Genomic DNA, 22,140 nt, shown 5'->3' on the forward strand with positions numbered 1-22,140 from the left:
AAAAGGTGATTGACGACGCGAGTATTACTCAGGTATCTTGGCGATACTGATTGACTACGCAATATTACTCAGGTATTTGAATGAAAAGGATGATTGATGAAGCAATGTTACTTAGGTATCTGAATTAAATGGCAATTGCTAACGCATTATTACCCATGTAAGCCAATCAACAGGTTGTTATTATTATCATTTTAATTTTTATACTACCCGGCCCGCCCCTTCTCCTCATTGAAGCGCAGCTGGCAAATGTGTATCCAAGACAAATAATTTGGATTCCTCTTAATTATGGATATTAATACTAAATCCATTAACAGCCCCGGAATTTATGGTATATGGTATATGATATATGATATATGATATATGATATATGATATATGATATATGATATATGATATATGATATATGATATATGATGTATGATATATGATATATGATATATGATGTATGATATATGCATGGTATATGTATATATAATTGGTATTTAAATGTGTTTGTGATTCTTGCTTCCATTGATACGTATTTGTTATCTTATCCTTCCTGTGACTTAACTTTGGCGTTGTACAAATCATAGCGTGAGTTTATATCTCACCTGTTTGGACGCTATAGGCAAACGACGTCGAAAAGACGTTCAATTAACGTTATTTCAACGTCAGACACCTGGTTAGGTTACACCAACCACAACCTGTGCTGTTCAGGGGCCACGTGGACCAGCTTCTTCAGTCCACGTGCGTCGCCGGCAACGGCTGATCGAGCCTAAACAAGTCACTCAACATAAAAATGTTTGATATTTGCCAAAGTCGCGCCTACTGTGCACCAGCTCAGCGTCCACGTGGTCGCCGGAACGCACGGAACTTCACCCAACTTTCCTGCGGCATCAGTAATACTAAACCACACGCAAACTGACATAACTTCTTATAAAACAAGCTTGGCAGAATAAAATATTATGTCACTTGGATTAAATTTATAGATTACATTCATCAAAGCTAGTAGTTGTAGCGATTTGATCAGCTATGAATTATTTGCTTATCAAATCGTCATGAAAGATTTACTCATGTAGAGAAGACTTGTTTGTAATTTTTGATACTTTATTGGGAATCCTAAATTAAATCAGGTTCCAACAGACATACGTATTCTATGAAGTTATATTGCAGATAATCATGATCGTATTACGGTGTTCTTCAATTTCATGTCTCCTTATGAATAAATTAAAATCTAACATAAATTAACAAGCGAAAATGGTATCTTTCTACGTAAATTGATTTTAATCTCGCTTGATTTACACATCCCTCTCAGAATTAGCTGCCAAACTGTATAATATAAACGAAATGAGTAAAATGCATCATGAAAAGTGTGTATATGAACTTCAGGAAAAATAAATCAAATCTATGTTTTAATTCTAATACCTAGAAAAATAGCCCCGGCATTGACTTTCTCTCCTCAAGCAGCTATTTGGTCACGTAAGTAGGTGAGTCGCTGAGGACATCGTGGTCATTGCAGGCTTAAGTCTATTTGTAAGGCTCGTCATGTACAGGTAGATATATCAGCGGAGAAACTTGACATAATATTCGTACGATATTATACGGACGTCGGAGAAACTTGACATGTTTATACGATAAGCCTGCGGGGTCAGGATCTGTGAAGTATCTCTTTGGGAAGATTCGACACCTGTGGAGCCTTGGTTCCGTGCAAGGATGTGTGTAGTATTGGCACGTTCTTAATGGTATATTATAGTAGTTTCGGCGCTGAAGAAATAAGCCCATGGCCTGTTGCCGATTCTTGTAGCTTTCGTGCATTGTTTACAGGAGATTTATACAGCGGCCTTTAGACAGGATCTTTTCAAAACTGGAGTTTCTTCTATATCATCAGGCGGATGAGTTATATGCTCGCCTGGAATTATTTCTGTCCCGTCGATATTCAGGTGATATTAATTGAAGACATGATATTAATTCCTGCCAATCTTTCATCATCAGAACAGTTATGCGCTCGAGCGCAAAAACCAGATTTGGCGCTAACAACCTGATCTTACAAAAAATTGCATACTGAAAATTCGTATTCTACACATACTTGATGCCGTAACATTATGATTGATCGTGGCATCGTATATAGCGGCTAATGTTTATACCACTGCTCGGCTCACATAAAAATCATCAGCATATTTAATAAACATCTTCATGTATTAACAGTAACAAAAAATAAAATCCAAATAATATCAATTACGAATGGGTCCAACAGGCCACGATGGGTGAGCATCCTGCCAAGCCTCCGCATTCTCGACTCCATTTAAATTCCAGGAAATGAAGTCCGTAGCGCAGCTGAAATTTTCTATTCACTGTCACTCGTATACAGTATATCATGCACTATTCTTCCTATGAGACTCATGGCTGCTTTCATGGCGCTCGCTTTTACTCACGGTGCCAGTGTCCTTGATCTTTTATTTTGTACGAACTAAGGGTACGTCAAAATTTTTGTTTGAAATTTATTAAATCATACTATGCTCCCTCTCCTTCCATGTATTATTTATTGAATTACTAAAGGCGAAAACTTTGATCACTGCTTCTGCAGTTACAAGTGTTGAATGTCCTCTTTTTACATTTTCTTAGACAATAAAGTATAAGGATTTTTAGTCCGAAAAACTACAATTTTAAGTGAATTTTCTCAAATCACCAGACTTGGTTTGCTGGGAATTTAGCTGAAATATTAAAAGAACGACAAAATTTAAGAAGGGGGGTGTAAGTATATTAAATTGACCCAAATGAGAAACGTTTGCTAGAATTTAAAATAATAATTTGATACTCTACGAACTAAGGTATTGCATGAAAGTATATATATATGCATACGTCTTCAGTTGGGCCCTCAACTCAAAAATGCTGGATGATCCAGAAATCCTTTTCACTGAAAGTGATAGTGACGAAGTGGAAATCAAACGACCTATTTGTACCTATTGAATAAATTAATATTGAGGGGTTAGCTTAAGATTAATGGTGTACATATTATATAGGCTACGAAATTATGACTGAAATAAAGTCTTCGAATTATGACTTATTTTTAATCACAAAACAATAATTTTAGCACTAAAATTTCCTTGAATAATTAAAATGTTTATATTTCACCCAACTAATTCGAAAGCTGGTATTTTCACTGAAAATGTTCTCAATTATTATTCCTTTTTGAATTGATTTCAAAATATTATTTTGAATATTTCTTCTCTTCTGTTAGTTAATTATTTGGCTTTGATTTTTACGACCCTTCAACCTAGTCCGCCAGAGTTCCGGTTAAGATCTTAACCTAGCATAAATTTAAACGCATAATATTTCCAAACATGCTATGGATTATACAAAATTTTCATTTGCGTGTATTGCAGTAAATTTATTTAAAATTATAATTTTGCTTCATAAGTGCGTAGAGGTCTATAAAACCTATGCATTTCTAGTGAGAAGTGAAAACTATCATAGCAACTATAGTGTTTCGAACGGAATCATCCATTTTCACTCGCTAATTACAAAGTTACAATTTTCGTTTTATTTTGGTTGCCGTCAAGAAGAATCATTCATACAAGTTCTTTCTCACTCGCGCATTCTCAACTGATTAACCACCACTACGTTGCAGTAATTGCTCAATTAATTAAATTAATTCAATTACGCATTCGTGCCAAAGATGCCAGCGTTTCAGCATAGAAACCAAACCGTTCAGCCAAGAGCGAAAGTGCACGAAACATGTGTGGAAAGCATGACATGTGTGAACACGAATTCGATTATTTTGCCTCTCAATAAACGTATGATTCATATAATAAAATATATTTGAGAATAGATTCTCAGAATTACTGTCAAATGTTTTCTTTACGAAATTTTAGAATGCAGTGGTCGCAAAGGTTGACCTCATGTGGCTGCAGCAGAGACAGCATGCAAGACCGGAGGCGACCAAGGAAGGGGGCGGCCCGCACGGCGGTGCAGGCGGATTATGGAAGGGGGTGGCGACCTACGCGGCGTAGAGGGCCGGTAGTGTCAGGCAGGGACAACAGTCTGAACTGAGACAGTGAGTGAAGAGGTTCACTACACACTCCTCCTGTCTACGATACACAGCCTTCCTTTCTGTCTGCAACGATATTCAAGCGACTGACTGCGTTGCAACTGCAGGTCAGTGCTCTCCTTATCCATGATAGTCATTATCTATAACAATGAATTTGTGTGAATGGACAGATGATATTTTAGTGAAGCGTGCTGACGGTTCTAGAGCAGCAATTGGTTGTTCACGACATAATTTCTCCATGCAACGACGAGCCTCCAAAACAAAGCATGGTGCGTGGTTTTGTTTATTGTCATAACGCATGACCACCCATCCATTCGTAGTCTGTACCAATATTTCCAGTGCACTGAAGATTTATTTTTGTTCAATGATCTTCACTGGATTCAGATTTGAATGCACACCATAATTCAGGGCATGGGAACATATGTAGGGCAAGAAGGGGACATGTTTCACTCTAAGTTTTGTTATCGAATCATTTATTTATCCTTCATCGATTTGAAAAAATTTTATTCTGCAAGAGAAATTCAAGGAATATGATAGCATATTAGAGTGTATATATGCTATTTCATAAGCATATTAGAGTGTATACATTAGAGTGTATATATATAGTTTCTGCATATTGTGTTCATGAAATGCAATCATTCATGTTACTAAACCCAATTCTCTTAATTTATGATAATAAAAGCATATTATGTTCATCATCTTAATTCATCATAATGTTCTTAATTGATCATATACCTTGATGTTTATGAACTAATCATACGTCTGGGTAAAATTATTTCATTCCATCACATACATAATGTATTTATTTTGAGATTTTAACTCTATTACCTAGCAATAAATACAGGGCCAACAATTCATGGCAGTGTATATGTGGCAATGAATTTTGAATTCATACCTGAGATGAAAGTACCGTTGGCAGCACTCCTAGCTATTCTGTCACAACTCGAATATAGGCCGTATTTGAACAGGCATCTCGAACGCTGTCAGCGGGAGTTAATTTTCTGGTAGGGCAACTTTTTTGGGGGCATACTTTTTGACAGATCAACTTATGATGGTTTGAAACTTTTCGACGTCTAAACCGTTGACGATACCTAAATATTTTTTCGTCTCGAGTGCGTTCGTCGAACAATAAAAAATAGAAGTGTGAGGGATTTAAGTAGACTTTGTCCAGTGCCTATGAAATCGTGCGGAAATTTTAATTACCGCACTTGGATTGAACACAATGAGAATTAATGACCTTCAATAAAAGCTGATTATTTGAATACGTAACAAATAATTAGTACGACAGATGAATAACTTCTGAAATGATATATTATAGACTGCAGTAATAAATTCCTTACCTCCTCATCGACAGCGCTTAAGATTGTATTGAATTTCGGTACAATTGGAAATTAAAGAACAAAGAGAGCGTTGAAACTTTTATTGTTGTGGTTCCGAAAAGAGAATAGGTTCGCAGTACGAAGCCAGGAGGTAATGAAAAGCACGAAGTGCGATGAGGAACTCGTGCACTGTAGAAGAATAAGTTCTCAAATAAGTACAAGTTCGAACGATAGGAGTTCAGAACACAATATTTAATTTCAGTTGAAATAGTCACTTTTTCAGGGTGAATATGTCTCTCTCTCCAATTCTCACCATATATTGCCGGTGGCAACAGAACGTATTAATGAAGCAAGTAGTTCAGCTCAAATAAAACAGAAACGGCAGAGTCGAAGACCAAGTAGAGGCGGTTAGGTGGATTCTTATCTGAATAAGACAGAAAACCAACAAAATTTAGTATGATGCAATTTTAAAAGATAAAGGTTAAACACAAATGTGTATTTCACAAATAAAACACCTTTTAGTGAACCAATATGTTTTTCAGCTGTTGTAACTGTTTCAGTACTAGAAACCTAGGACGTCTCGGACAAATTTACGGCCCGGACTCGTGGCCGGTCTCACGACCAATCTCCAAATTAAATTATCAAGTAATATCTCCCAAACTAATGAACGCAGCTCAATAAAACTTGGAACATGTATTCATCAGAACTTAACCCTCCTCCTGGCTTCGTTCTGCGAACCAATTCTCTTTTCGGAACCACAACAATAAAAGTTTCAACGCTCTTTGTTCTTTAATTTCCAATTGTACCGAAATTCAATATAATTCTTATCTATTTGTTTCCGTTGAGGAATCCTAGATAAGAGTTCTCATGTAGAGAACTATAAGAAAGAAAATAGTGAAAACAGTATTAGGAGTGTTCGCTCGTACTTAAAGGAGTTAAGCGCATGCAAGCATGCAAGTTAATTCACAGCACTAAGGCATGTGACATAAACGGTTAACACCGAAGCTCCAAGGAGCCAATAACCCTACGGGTTCCAAGCACTGGCGTAAAGCCGGTTAAGCAAGATCTTAATTAAACGAGCGAAACACAGAAGTTCTAACATGCATTTAAATGGAACAAAATAAAATGAAAACACACTCGCACAAACTCAAATTAAGTAACAGATAAGCAAGAGTTAACAAAAGTAATAATACTGTTTGAGCAGGAGGTCTTCACTCCGGTAAGGTTAAAGCAATAGTCTTTAAGATAGAGCTAACGAGAGTCGACTTTGCCTCTTAACACGAGACAAACGATAAGCGTATAAACGTTAACAAATTAATTAGACAATAAATTTTAACAATTGCTTCTGAAATTACAGTTAAAACGAGCAACCAATGCGCCATGTATCATTCAGCAGGTCTGAGAACGAGCCGACCTCTATGGCATGGAAAGCTTCAACGCGGCTCACTTTTGACCCAGTGCTAAAACAAGTCGTCCAAGTGAGCTGGACCGGAATGAACCGGCATTAAAAATGAATGAGTCTTATTGCCTAAAAAGTAAAACACTTCCTTACGCACAGCAAGAGCAGGCAGATGTAGCACTGATACGTCCTTTAACCGAGCCAAACCGGGTTATGATGATCCACATTGCATACAAAGGCTAGATGTGCATTGATATTTGGACAGTCTCATTAATTTCATTGAGGTCGTCGACTTTCGTCAATCATCACAGCTGCCTTTAAAGTTGAACACTCTTTCGTAATCGTAACTTAATATTATATCCGCTGGTCATGGAGTCATAACATTTTTTAATGCAAACATTCCATTCAAAAACGAAAATTTTTACATTGATTTGCAGCATTGAACTTATTAACGTGAAATGCTGGCAGTTTATTGAGTGGCTAATTATATCCAAGGGCTGTCCGACGAAAGCTATCATCTCACACAAAAAATTCCGTTTCGATCATTTCATTTCCTGTAGGAGCACTTTTCAGGATCTTACAATCTTACATATTATACAATCCTTTATATTATGGTATAGGAAAGGATAAATGAGTTCAGTCTATGAACGCAGCGTGGGCTATTTGGCATTCCAGTCTGGCTTATCGCTCGCGACGGCCACTTTCTCCAGCAGCTTGAGCAACATCCTCCATCCGGTTTTGTCCACGTCTCCTGCAGGGCACAGCACATCGTCCGCAAAAACTTGCACAGCTTCGTAGAGCCTCTTCTTCTCCTCGTGAAGATGAGCTAAGCAAAAATGTCGTTTTACCGGAATAGTCTTCTTGTGGAATTCTAAGCTGCAAGGAAGGGAAATCAACTCGAAAAAAAAAAGAAACTAGAAGACGAAATTTTTTCTTTGGTCGGACTTGATCGTACACGATCAAGTCCGATCAAGTCATTGACCTTGTGCGGACAATGAGTATGATTGAACATTGTGAGAAACGTACTTACGAATGTTTTTGACAGCAAAACTGCACAGCAGCATGCATATTTTCTCATAGTATTCACCCTGATATTCACTAATAGTTTGCTGGTAATCTAAACAATTGCTACTGCTAATCTATTCAGTGTAATCAATAGTCATCAATCAAATCCGACTATTCTCAGTTTGTCTAAACTGGCCTACAAACACCCCAGGTTAGCAGTATATTAGGCGAAAAGAAAGCTGCAGTGCTCCCGATGCAGAGATCCGTGTGGGCTGCGCAAACAAGGAAGGCTCGTTGTGTGCCCATCCTCCTGCAGCGACCGCTTTCCTCTCCACCTGAAAAGTTCGAGGAAGCTTTCACCGGCTGTGCTTTTTAGCACAGGCAAATGGGCATGCGAGAAGAGGAAGACTGCATACGAACTGCGGCAACTTTTACTTCGTTAGAAAGTTAATGTAAAGAACATGTGTTGCTGAGTGCTCGGTTGCCTCTTTGGCTGTGGGACAGTTGGTTCATATACACATGCAGCATACATAATAACTTGCGCGTTAAGTTTGATTTGAGGAAAATTGTCCTCCAGACGTTATAAAAATGTTCGATAGCTGTAAATTCGTTGAAACAAAGCGGCTGGTAAATAAAATTATTTTTTTTCTGGTTCGAATGAATGGATTATAATTATAAACATGCTCTACTTCTCATCTTTTAGAAATTTCAATTTTTTAGGACAACTGATAGTTTAAATTAAGGAAAGAATATCGAGTTGAAACATTAAATGCAAGCCAGGCTCATAAACGTTTCGATAAACCCATGATGCATGTTATATAATGCAACGCATTGGCATATTTTTCATTCATTATAGGAGCAGAAGATATCTCTCTATAGCGAGCAAATACCGCATTTTGATTCATTGCTGTTGCGGGTGTGTTTACGTGTGACTTTACCGAGTTTTAATTTACCAAATTTTGTGCATCCCGTGCGACTTAACCGAATTTTGTGCATCCCGTGTGACTTTACCGAATTTTGTGCATCCCGTGTGACTTTACCAAATTTGAGCATCCCGACAACAAGTTCTTCATGCCCTAGGCTGCAATGCATCCTTATAGGACAATGATTAGCTGTGCTCCTACCGCTCGCGATATTCCTCTTGTTCAGGTAGAAGGCCACTCATGACGGGAACATTGAACATTTGCAGCTATATATAGTTATGAAAAAGAATAGTTCGTTTGGTTATCGTATTCGTATTCACGCAGTGCGGTTAGCTGCACTGTTTTTGTTGTTTGAGTTGAAGGATCTTTTTCAGGTCGGAGTAGGAACGAATTCGAAGAGTTCAGCTTATCAGTAGATAACTCAAATCATGGAAAATCCACAAAATTTATTATTTGGCAAGACGTACGAAATGTAAGTATAAGTGGTCCTACCTAAAATGCTTGAATAATTTATATAATTCTAATTATGTAAATATAAAGTAGCATGTTATACAGTTAATATTTGAGCAAAGTCATCAATGGTTCGTGGGTCAAGTTTAAAAATTAAAAATGAAGATGTTGACAAAAATCAATTATCCTCGACAGCTGCTGTCGCAAATTACTTACCAAATAACGAGAAAGTGGAGACTTCAACGCATGTCACGCATGCATCCACGTCATTAATGCACACACGACGCCAATGTCGTGAAAACTTCGAAACGACACGAGCTTCGTCGTAATTAAGTTTGACGTAACAGGAAGACGTTATTTTCTCCGGTCGTCGGCCCTCGCCTCTCGCTTTTCTTTCCGGGAAGAAAATGTTTCCCTCGCGTCGTCTGCTCTTCACTTTCTCCACGTACCCCAAAGAATTATTCCCACGAAACCTGCTCAAAGATGAGGGCTTTCTATCGGATTGAAACATTCCATTGATTTCCGACGCTCTTGGTTCTCACGTTTTGTTTCTGAAGAAAGACAGGCAAACGATCTAGAAACTTTAACATTGTTCCTTGTCAAATTACTTGAGGAAGTGTTGCAGTCAGTGCCGGAAAAGTGCTCTGGAATCCTCATTATCCTGAAGAACTATTACTGTATAAGATACCATTGTTCACGTCAATCCTAGGTCTTGCAGTGTACTATGCAATACTAACCACAGAGGCCACGTTCTGTAGTATTCCATTCGAGAAGATAAATATAAATATTAAGCCTTCTCTGGTATTTAATAAGGCTTGCATTTAAGACAAATTTGTGCTGAACTTTAACAATAAATTACGTGTTCGCACTTTTGAATATTTTGCGTCTATAGTCCAGCGCTAATATTTAACTTTCGATTAGCTACATTCTATGCAGTGATAAGTGCAGAGCAAATATCATGAATATAATGAGTACCCAGGCTACAACGACGAGAAAAAATGTAGTTTTAAAATTCGAATTTTGGCTTCGCAAACATTTTTATCCTGCTTGACCTCGTTCAACGCTCGATGTAAGATAAACTTTTATAAAGCAATTTGAGGAATCAGTAAAATTTAGTAATCATAATTATCTTGGAAATAATTTTCGCTTAAAAGCCGTGTTCAAGAAGAAACCATCCGCTGGAAATTTAATTTTCATCAATTTAAATGCATCTTTTTTGGGTAGGCGGTACTTTAAATACTAAGTATATTCGCGCAATTTCCTTATATAAAGTGAGTACTTGATAAGATAAAAACTCTCAAGAGAATCTGGCCATTAGAATTAAGTGTTACCTGTTCACAAGCCCTGAACTCAGATGACGTGTGTTCATTAAACTTTAATAACGCGTAGCAATTCCTTACGCAAGTGCGCCTACAAGAGGCGTTTGTATCTTGTTTAGAAAGTTCCTTATTGCTGAATCCTGCTGGTCGCTTCGGCTCGGCCTTTCCCGACCACCGCTTTCTACTCCGGCAGCAGCAGCGACCTCCGCCTGCCGCAGCGGCTTACACTCACTGAACTGAGGGGAACATTGTACGAAAAGCGGTGCACTTTTTAGCGCATTTTCTCATTTATGGAAAAATGCAATATTGTGCTCGTCATGTCCGTCTGGCTGTCCGTCTGTCTGTCCGTCCGTCTGTCCGTGACTTGACGTTTTCGTCGACGAGAAAATGCGCTCTCTGTCACTCACTGCAGTGACTACTGAGTTACATTTTTAGCGCATTTTCTCATTTATGGAAAAAATGCACTATTGTGCTCGCCATGTCCGTCTGTCTGTCTGTCTGTCCGTCTGTCAATCCGTGACCTCAAGTTTTCGTCGACGAGAAAATGCGCTCTCTGTCACTCACTGCAGTAGTACTGAGTTACATTTTTTGTTCTTCTTTGGGTCATCCTGAACCAGTATGGGTAGGCAGAGAGGCATTAGGTTTTGCAATGCTGCATGTAGAAAGTGTGTCACTTTTTGGATAAAAATTATCCATTAATTCATCTTTGTGGACATTAATGTTGATCAAACTCGACCCCTCTACACATCAGAGCCGGAAAACATATACTTAAAAATTCCTTATTAAAGTTTTTTAATAATATTTTGGAATCTTTTCGTATTTATTTTGAATGCATCGTTCCTATTCTAAGATCGACTTGGCTGTTTCCTGTATGGATTGTATGTCGTGCATTGACAGTAAAGTAGAGATAGCAGGTCATATACATCGCATGGATATGATGGATAATATCCATGGATCGCAAATCCATCGCATGGAAATTATATCCATCGCAAGGCAGTTTCATGATAATATGGATATGATTTCATGAGCTGCACGAGCTCGCACTGTCTCGTCGTTCAAAAAAAGAGCGCGTGACATCTTTCAAAATAACATAAAATTTTGCCATTGATCATTGATTGAGACCTCCGACATCGCCAGAGTCGGAGGTTTCAATCATAATATAAATTATAAAATGCAATACAATACATTAAAATATAATATAATAAAGTGTATAGTGTAGTGACTCCAATTAACGGAGGCAGCGCTCACGTAAAGTAATCGAGAGGCGTGGGTTGTTATTATGTTGGATATGAAGTAATAATTAAAGTTCTCAAATTTACAGAAGCAAAATAATGGCAATATCATCGAGAAATTAATCAGTAGAAGGCTGCGTAAAGTTGTCCGGAATTATTTCATAATGTTTATTGACTTTAATGACAGTAAATTAATTAGCTCGACTACATATCTACGCGAAAGCTCTGGAATAACGAAACCGCTTCGGCACTCCCAACACATTGTCAGGCGACGTTATGGGGCAAGTGTCTGTACATAAAAATTGTTTGTTAATACTCATGTTTTAAGGAAGAGGAAAATCTTTTTAAATCTTCCAAAAATAGAATAATCTTCTGATGATAATCATGTTATTCCACTGTGAAAGTATAACTCATGGAGTGCGGACGCTTAGGTACTTACGTTGCTAAGTTCCAACTTGTACTACCATGTATACCAAGCCTTACGCTCATATTTAAAAACAATACACTACCTTATACGAACGTGTGAAACACGAACTTACGTTCGTTACACGTAAACAATTCAGACGAATTGTTATTAGAATGGTCAAGTAATGATGCTCTGTTGTCACAACGAAACTACTAAATTTAACATTAAACACGAAATAATGACGTTTGTCATTGATGAAGAGTATCGGAATTTTATCGTCGCAGAATACAAACAAAAGCGTCCCGCTTTCTTGGTCTACAGGAGGAAAGGAGTTCAGTGCTAGCCCCAATGTCCCACTGACACTTGACGTATCCTGCCGACCCAGTTTTGTCCCGGCCCAGCGTGATCCGGCCCCTGTGTGTCCCGGTCACCGTGTGTCTAGGCCCCGATGTGTCACTGTCCCGATGTGTTCCAGGCCTGATGTGTCCCAGTTCTGATATGTCCCGGCTCCAATGTGTCCCTGCTTGTGCCCCGGCCCCTGTGTGTGATGGCTCTGATGTGTCTTGGTCCCAGTTTTTCTCGGCCCTGTTGTGTCCCGGCTCCTATGTGCACTCGGTCCCAATGTATCCCGCCCCCGATTCGTCCCGGCCCCTGTGTGTCCCAGTTACCCGTGCTCACCACAAGAACAACTTGTGCATAAACTTCCGCGGTTTGCGTGCAGCGCCGAACAATTACATGTACCTTGTACAGTCCGCAAATTTGCCAGGTTACCGGACGCAGAAGTGAAAGCCTGAACTTCTTTTCGAGGCAGCTCAAGACAAAGACTCGTAAATTGTAATGAAATTGGAGAGTTTTTCCTGGAAATTGTGATGGAATCGGAAAGACTTAAAAATGGAATTGGAATGGCTTTACTGGAATTCGTGTCGGTGTTATAATGAATTTCTTTGAAATGTGATGTGTTTTCTGGAAATTTGAATGACTTTGAATGTTTTTTTCGGGAAATTGCAATGGAATTAGGATATTTTCCTGAAAATCGTATTTGAATTTGAATTTTTTTTTTAGAAATTGATATAGAATATTATGCGCTTGTAGTTTTTGTTTCCACATTCAACAAGATTGTTAATTAAACTACCGGTATTGTCTACAACTGCATTAAGACAGCCGCCTCCAATTGCTGTTGTTGCTGTTGCTATTGCAACTGTAATTTATATTGATGTTGTTGCTTCTGCTATTTCAGTTGCTGTCGCTATTGCTGTTCCTGCTGTTTACGCTGCTGCAATTGTTACTGCATATGTAACTCCTCATGCTATTGCGCTTCACATGGCTAACTGCTAGTGTTAATGTTAACCATTTATGCACTATTTGTACGTCAAAGCCTACAGAGCGTACATTATTACAGCCTACCGAGCGTATGTACTGCATCTGTACGTCAAAGCAGAAAATTAAGTAGGGGAATGTATGGTCTTATTAATAGGGGTTTAATAATATGGTTTAATGTGGGGGAGTCATCTAATCTAATGAGTCATCTTGTCGGTGTCACGCAAGCGAACATGCGTGCCTCAAACATCGTTCAAGATTGCTCTATTTTCAGCCTGTTTTTTGTTGACGGAGGTTCGCACAATAATTCAGACCAGAATCTTGGTTTAGCGAAGAACGCAGTAAAGAATATCTCGTTGTCCATCAGATCCACCAACACATGATGAGGACCTCGTACGTTCTGCTGACGGTGGTGTCATTGGCGGCGCTCGCTGCCTCCACGCCCGTGGAGAAACAGGAGGTGCCCGCTGAGGCGAGGGCAGTGCCCGATGCCCCCCACATCAACCCATCGCCCCCCGACCCGTTACAGAAGAGGGACGGCGCCCATCATGGAGGAGGCGTGAGTTTTTAACTTAAATTTGTTATTAAAAAAAAATTTTCAAGATTATGTAGCCTGCAGAGTTAATGTGAATCAATTTATTAAAGTTTGCTGCATATTTTTAATTCGTAAAAATGAGACATGAACAAAAAATTTAGGGCTTCCCAGTTAATTTGCTGTGAAACAAAAAGACGGGTATTTTCATTCATCTAGACAACTTGAATAGTTTTACTTCGACATTTTTCTGAGTTGCATTTGTAACTTTCTTCCCACTTGTCCTCAGAGCCACGCGAGCTCGTTCTCGTCCGTCGGAACATCCTCGTATGCTACGGCACCTAACAGCTTCGTCGGTGGTCATGGTGGTCATGGTGGTGGACATGGTGGACATGGTGGACACGGTGGAGGCTTTGGAGCTTCTGGTAGCCACGGCGGCGGACATAGCAAAGGATTCGGAGCCTCAGGAGGTCATGGCGGCGGAGGCTTTGGAGGACAAAGCAAAGGATTCCCGTCTTCAGGTCACGGAGCTGGTGGTGGAGGTTGGTTCACGATTTTTCAAATCTGGCCCTTAAAAGAACATTAGCTTCGAAGTTTGAGAATTGAAAAGTCTGTTCATCAGCTACCAGGAACATCAGATGAGTGTATCTGTTAGGCTACAAGCAATAAACTAAATATATGAGAACAATACAATTGTGTTGGCAAATAGCTAAAGTTTAGTACAATGCTGATGAACCTTAACTATAGATAACTGCGTTGATGGTGGAGAGTCAAAAGACAAAGCTTACTCGCATAAAAGCCGTCTCTTTATTATTTTAATTCAATATACGGACTTCATTATATGTAATTCAAAATTTTGTCAGCTGCTCTTGCTGTAAATCACGGACTGTTTACTGAAAATTAACTTCAAATATCACACAAATCACAAATTGTTTCAGACAACGGTAAAATGAACGCTTCAAACTTTTGCAGCTAATCATTTTTCGGGAAAAACCGGAGAAGCCAAAATTGTCGATTTTGGACCCAGACGCTCCCCTTAATGACACGTTCCCTCATTTGGTTATGCTGTCCACCAGGTTACGGTGGTGGCCTCGGCGGCGGTCATGGCGGTGGTCACGCCATCAGCAACCACATCGGCGGCAGCAGCTACGGCGCGCCGCCCGTGCAGCAAGGCTACGGCGCCCCTGAGAAGCAGACGGGATATTACTACTACTACTACCCCGTACAGGCCGAGGACGACAAGAAGAAGGAGAAGGGATTCATGGATAAGGTGGGGTGGATGGATGGGGTGGTGGCGATGGATATGGTGGGAGAGATGGATAATGTGGAAGAAATAAATACGGTGGGAGAGATAAATACGGTGGGAGAACTAGATATGGCGGGAGAGATGGATACGGTGGGAGAGATGGATACGGTGGGAGAAATAAATACGGTGGGAGAGATGGATACGGTGGGAGAAATAAATACGGTGGGAGAGGTAAATACGGTGGGGAGATGGATGCGGTGAGGGGGATGGATACGGAGGTGGGAGAGATGGATACGGTGGGAGAAATAAATACGGTGGGGGAGATGGATACGGTGTGAGAAATAAATAAGGTGGGAGAGGTAAATACGGTGGGGAGATGGATGCGGTGAGGGGGATGGATACGTTGGGAGAAATAAATACGGTGGGGGAGATGGATACGCTGGGAAGGATGGATATGGTAGAGGAGATGAATAAGGTAAGAAAATATGGATATGATGGGGCAGGTGAATGAGGTGGGGGAGATGGGGAGACGAATATGTACGTGTAACATTAAAATATTATTCGTGAGCTTTTTCTCAAAATGATATGATAACAGCGATTTTTTCTCAAGTGAAGCCCCCTGAATTTCAAGAAAACAGTGTTTGAAGCCTGGATCCTTTCAGTGCACAATAAATTTAAGGCACATGGCGCATACCGAACAGATGCAGAAACCACTGCTGTTGAATTGCATTGCCCAAAACCATTGAATTCGATTTGTATTGCAAGAAAACCATTGCATTTGTTTTGCATTGGCAAATTTTATTGCCTTTTAATTGTATTTCTCACTTTCATCGCCTCTCAACTGAATGCAAAAAATTCAATTTTACTGCATTGGCCGAAACAATTAAGTTTCAACACCATTTCCTAAATTCCAAGAGAAGAATAATGCATCTCTGAAACAGATTAATAAGCTATTCTAGGTTTCAAGTGAATAATATCATCGGATTTAAATTGGATTGTACAAAACCATTGACTTTCAGTTGCACTGCCAAAACAATAATTGCATTTAAACACCATTACCCAAAATCCATCGGTAGAACAACGCAATGTTAAATCCATCATTAAAATAACGCTTTGTTAAATTCATCATTAAAACAACGCATTGTGAAATCAATCATTAAAACAACGCATTGTTAAATCAATCATTAAAACAACGCATTGTTAAATCAATCATTAAAACAACGCATTGTTAAATCAATCATTAAAATAACGCATTGTTAAATCAATCATTAAAATAACGCATTGTTAAATCAATCATTAAAACTACGCATTGTTAAATATATCATTAAAATAGCGCATTGTTGTGACAGATGAAGAAGCTGTTCGAGCCCATGATGTACCCCTGGAACGCCATGATGGATTACTTCGGCTACGGAGAGGACTACGAATACAACGACTATGACGACAGCTACGGCCTCTACGCCCGGTCCCTCGTCTCCAGAGCGTCCCAGTATGTTCCCTGGGACGCTGTCAACGAGGTGAGCTCTGTCCCGATAATGTATTTAGTTCCTTTTACTCATGATGACGTACGTCTCTTGTGTTAATAAGAGTGAACAAAACGAATAACGTATATTCTGATGAATGAAGATGTTGAGGCTATTAGTGACGCACACGTCTCTTGTGTTAATAACAGTGAATAAAACGAATAACGTTTATTCTGACGAATTAAGATATTGAGGCTGTTCGTGACGCACGTATCTTGTGTTTCTACTGACGAATAATAAACTATGGGGCAATTGAGATATGCGTCTCTCGTGTTCATGCGCAGTGTCAACAAAAATTACCTTCTTAATATTCGTTATAAATTGTTAATTTAATGGCTACAAAAAAGTACGATTGTCATTGTCACTAATTAAGTCTGAGCGGCGAGCTCCGAATTTGCATAAATTCTTGAACATGCTAAATAAAAGGCCTGCTAACTTCTCTTTATATGCCGATGCGTCAGTGAACGGTTGTTATCACAGAGTAGAATACAATATGTCCATTGTAATAATTGTATTAATAGAGTACTTGTGCCAGGTCTCTAACGTGGTCACGCAGGACGAGTGCATCGAGTACTTCGCTTGTCAACTCGGCTCGTACGGGCGCGAGTATGACAATATGCACTTGTAAGTAACCAAGCATAAGGTCTCAATGTTGCCAAACGTACGGTTGCGAATTACAATATATTTTTTTAAAATATTTAAACAAATTGAACTTTATGATTAAATGTCAGCAATTTTTAGACGAAGATTTTTCATTTTTGAATTATGTATCAACGTGATTTCATAATGCCTGATTCTAAACAATCGGGTTGTTTAGATTACTCATAAGTTTATTCATATTATGAATGCTGTGTTTATTTACTTGGTGCCATATTGCAGCCTCTTGGAATACATTCTGCCGGAGGAGAACATTGCGGACAACAGCTACTACCGCACCTTCAAACACTCGGTGCTGCAGAAGACGGACTGCGGTCTCTACAACTGCCCCCTCTTCCGCAGACGGCAGGGCTCGACTAACTGAGACTTCAGCTGCAACGCTTCTGTAGCTTTAACAACCCAAGCTTCGCGAACAATCAAACACATACTTGTCTCCATTGATCACCGGGAAAGATTATAAAATTTAAAAACTGTCCACTCTTTGAGCGAAAAAAATTATAGGGAAATATTTGAAAAAAGATGCACTGGTCATCGTGAGTTCGGCATATGAAAGGCAAAATTCCTGTACTGGACAATTTCCAACGAAGCAGAGTTTGGTATCCACAAAGCGATAATTTCACTTTCATTGAATTTTGAAGCATTGAAGTTCAACATACGTTAATGCTGCAAGGCTAAATTATGTTATTGACTAGAGAATATGATTCCCATTCATTTCATTTTTCATCATCTCGAAGTCTATTAAGGAGAAAAAAATTCCCACTCGTTTGAAAATCGACTCCTCTTCATTGCCTCTCAGAGCTCGGTGAAGATAAGGAGTTTGAATCTAAATACCGAATTTTTGTAAGTTAGGGAAGTCTTGGATTGAAATACTTTATGCCTAAGTCCTGATCATTACGATTGTTACCTTAGTTATGAGAAGAAATTGTTACCTATTTTTAAATTTTATTGTTGTCGTTGATATATGTGTAGATGGAATGCTCATCGCTTTAGATTTGGCATGGACACGACATTTTTATAACGTACATGGTGATTTTATGAAGTTATGTCTGATCGTTGTATTTCAATATTAAGCGACCCGATAGATAATTCGTCGCATGTCCGTGACTAAACGTTTTTATTACATTATTACGATTTTGAAGAGATTCCAAATGTTTAGCGTATAGTTACATAATTCTTCATCATGTTCCCAATGGAAATGCTCTTAAAACTCCCCAGCGTAAATCTTACGAGACATTGCTGAGCAACTGTGACGTTCCATCATCCATTGTATATATATAAGATAGAATAAAATATCTCTTTTTGCAATAGGCATTATAGACATGGCCCCCCTTGCCAACAAGGAGGCAGGACTTGAAAGGACAGTACTTGGTTGTTATCATTGAGCTTGATGTTTGTCATGTAAAGGCACGCTCACATTTAGGAGTCATAGTTAGGAATTGATTTAAATTTACTTTATATCAATAATGGTCGACGACATCTTCCATCAATGATACTTATAGTTTCAAATTACAGCCACAACGATTATAAAATTATTACTTCGTTCTGAATTGCTACTTTTGAAAAGTTTCACTTGTTTTATCCCAAAGAAAAGGCTCAATATTTGACGCACATTTGACATATTTGATCCTCGGCCGCTCAATGTTCCCGTGATGTACGCATTCTTCCGTTTGCCGTTGGTTGTGGCTCGTCCACGTGCGTTAGCCTAATATTATGTACACGTGCGTTAAACTAATAATATTTATGCGTTCGTTAATCTAATATTGTGGACGCGTGCGTGAATCTAACATTATGTACGTGTGCGTTAATCAAATATTATACTTCCAACTTGAAGAAAAACTTGAGTCTCTCACAGAGCTTCCGAATCATTTAAAGTGAGAGTTGCCGTGTGGATGCTCATGAGCAGCATTCTAATGTTCTTCGCGTGTTCTTATTTATTATTTTATACTCTATTTATTCCAGCCCAGTTTCTGTAACGGATATTCCGGATTTAAATAAAGCACTTAATGTGACCTCGAGCTTTCATTAAGTGTCCCTTCAGCTTCATTTATTTTCTGACACTCGTCGGCACTTCACATGAATCCTTGATTAATGTCATAGAGTAGTTATTGAATACAAATCCTCATGTGTCGAACAGCAGACCTAGTTAACTATGAGTCCACTGTGTCAGTGAGAGCTTGCTTCAGGCGCTTAGTTGACAGCTTGTACAGCTTATGTGTCACGAAGACAAGAACCCGGTGGACGGAAGTCCGAATTCTACAAATGGGGGGGGGGGCCGCATGCCGGAGGCCAGCTTTGCCAAACTTCACACTTAGTTCATATTCCTTTCCGTTGACAAAGGTGGGCAGTAGCGCGCTAAATGTAGCGGTAGCGGTAGCGGCGCTACATTTAAGCAATTCCAGCGGTAGCGGTAGCGCCCGCTACATTTTTAAGTAGCGATACGAGGTTTTGCCGCAACAGCGCTACCGCTACAATCAGAGATAAAGCCTTTAGATTTTACTCAATAGTATTAAATATTATTTAAAAACCAGCATGATACCTCCATAATATAAATTACAGAATAAAACTGTACGAAAGATTTCGGTGTAATGTTGTCAACCTCAGCCTGTTACTAGTGTCAACATGTTAGTTGTTACTTGTTAAGGGGAGCGTCTGGCCACTTTTTTTCGGCTGTTTACAGATGGATCACTTTGAAACTTGGTACACCATTGTAAAACCAAAAAATAGACAGCTTTTAATCATGTCCATTTTCGAAAAAATGAAAGAAAACGTGAAATTCTTGGAAAACGACCAAAAAAGGGGGTACTGTAGAAATCTATCTCCTCCTAGGATTTCCAAGCTACAACATTGAGACACATATTATTCGATGCGTAAAAACCATATCTATCGATTTATCTTGGCGTTTTTCGAAATTCGAATTTGGTGGATGGGGGAGCATTTTTCGCAAAATTTTCGAAGTTTTTTTCGATTTTCCCCTATTTCTCCCCCCTTATTTCAAAATATTTTCAAAACTATAACGAAATTGAAAAAATGCCAAGATAAATCGATAGATATTTTAATTGCAAATCGAATGGTATATGTCTCATTGTTGTAGCTTCAAAACTGTTGGAGATCCATCGTGGCCTGGGACTGCTATGTCCCAAACAAATACTAAGGATACTAAGGAGATAGGTTTGCCGTGACAATAAGTGCGAATGTTCAGTACAGCCCGACAAAGTCCCGCGCGCATTGCAATAGGCACTCAATGTAGCAAGGATACAAAACTAAACGTTACTGGAGCTCGATTCCACTCAAGGATGGTGGAGCGACTGCATGCACACCTCATCGTGCGAAGCCAGGCGGATTACTGAGCTGTTCCTCAAGCAGGCACTGTATTTAAAGTGCTATGAACCGAATTAACTCCTATCTAATTTTTTAAAGAACTCCCCCACCCTCCCCCTTTCATGATCTGTCCTGAACGCATAAATCAACGTACAATGGTAATGGTACCGTTGAATAGGGCAGAATGTCAGCTTTAAGATGAGACTAAACGGGTAACTAAGCTGCACCTCAAGCAGACACTGTATTTAACACTGTATTCAAGTGCTGGGAACCGAATTACCTCCTATCTAATTTGTTAAAGAACTCCCCCACCCTCCCCCCTTTCATGATCTGTCCTGAACGCATAAATCAACGTACAGAGATGATTTTGGTCCCGTTGGATAGAGCAGAATGTCAGCTTTAAGATGAGACTAAAAACCAGAAAAGCCCAAATTCAAAAATTTTGCCCAGACGCTCCTCTTGTTGTTACGTTACCAATTACAGGTATTTTTTCATGTTTCAGTTTGCTTACAATTTTTTTACTGTTATTTCTATGCTTCACCTTCCCTACATGGATGTCTACTTTAATCTACCAATCTCAAAAATAATCCACATATATATACAAATAAAAGACTGTTTTTTTATATGTATATGTGGATAATTTTTGAGATTGGTAGATTACAGTAGACATCCATGTAGTGAAGGTAAAACATAAAAGTAACTGTAACTTTTATTTACTGTCTCTAACCCGTACTAGTTCGGTTAGGTTAATTGCAATAAATTTGCATTGATACGTTTTGAAAATATTTTATTATCATTAAATGTTTATGAGTAAATCCCAATAGCAGAACAATAAATATTCAGAGATTTCCAATAATTTTGGCCATTGTAGCGGCTAATGTAGCGGCGCTACATTTTACTGTAGCGGTAGCGCTCACTACAATCTATAGTGGGTGTAGCGGTAGCGCCCGCTACATTTAGAGCATGTAGCGGTAGCGGTAGCGCCGCTACATTTCAAAGTAGCGCTGCCCAGCTCTGTCCGTTGGTAAGAACGCTAGAGTGCCTAACGGCCTATGAAGTCAAGTGCTCAAAACCATAGCGCCGAACAGCCACAAAATAAGCTTGCCAAAGGTAAACATGGCCATACTGCATCTGGCCAAACCTCCTTTGGCCTAACCTCTTCAGGCTGAACCTATACGAGCTGCAGCCTTTCTCCACCCAAAACAAATCTGAGCGGACCTAACCTAACCTTATTGGCAGAGCTGGGCAGCGCTACTTTGAAATGTAGCGGCCGCTACCGCTATTGCTACCGCTACAATTGCTTAACTGTAGCGCCGCTACCGCTACTGAAAATGTAGCAGTCGCTAGTAGCGGCCGCTATATGTAGCGCGCTACTGCCCACCTCTGGTAACAACCAACATGTTGACACTAGTAACATGCTGAGGTTGACAACATTACAACGAAATCTTTCGTACAGTTTTATTCTGTA

At 39.3% G+C, this 22,140-nt stretch overlaps 1 protein-coding gene across 1 annotated transcript; it reads left to right on the forward strand.

The window, feature by feature from the left end:
- Window positions 1–4,027: 4,027 nt before the first annotated feature.
- On the forward strand, window positions 4,028–19,363 carry LOC108677470 (serine, glycine, tyrosine and glutamine-rich protein-like). Its single transcript, XM_018165691.1, has 7 exons — window positions 4,028–4,133; window positions 13,764–13,955; window positions 14,218–14,470; window positions 15,005–15,198; window positions 16,524–16,691; window positions 17,233–17,321; window positions 17,577–19,363. The coding sequence occupies exons 2-7, from the start codon at window positions 13,776–13,778 to the stop codon at window positions 17,716–17,718; spliced, it is 1,026 nt and encodes a 341-aa protein (XP_018021180.1). The 5' UTR covers window positions 4,028–4,133; window positions 13,764–13,775; the 3' UTR covers window positions 17,719–19,363.
- Window positions 19,364–22,140: the final 2,777 nt, after the last annotated feature.

Source organism: Hyalella azteca, unplaced genomic scaffold (genome assembly GCF_000764305.2).
Source record: "Hyalella azteca isolate HAZT.00-mixed unplaced genomic scaffold, Hazt_2.0.2 contig10432, whole genome shotgun sequence".
NCBI classification, from domain to species: Eukaryota; Metazoa; Arthropoda; class Malacostraca; order Amphipoda; family Hyalellidae; genus Hyalella; species Hyalella azteca.

Excerpts from the sequence above, each read along its gene's own strand:
- LOC108677470 (XM_018165691.1), top strand. The coding sequence starts at position 13,776 with ATGATGAGGACCTCGTACGTTCTGCTGACGGTGGTGTCATTGGCGGCG. Across the intron at positions 14,471-15,004 it reads TCACGGAGCTGGTGGTGGAG|GTTACGGTGGTGGCCTCGGC; the intron begins GTTGGTTCACGA and ends GCTGTCCACCAG. Across the intron at positions 16,692-17,232 it reads CCTGGGACGCTGTCAACGAG|GTCTCTAACGTGGTCACGCA; the intron begins GTGAGCTCTGTC and ends TACTTGTGCCAG.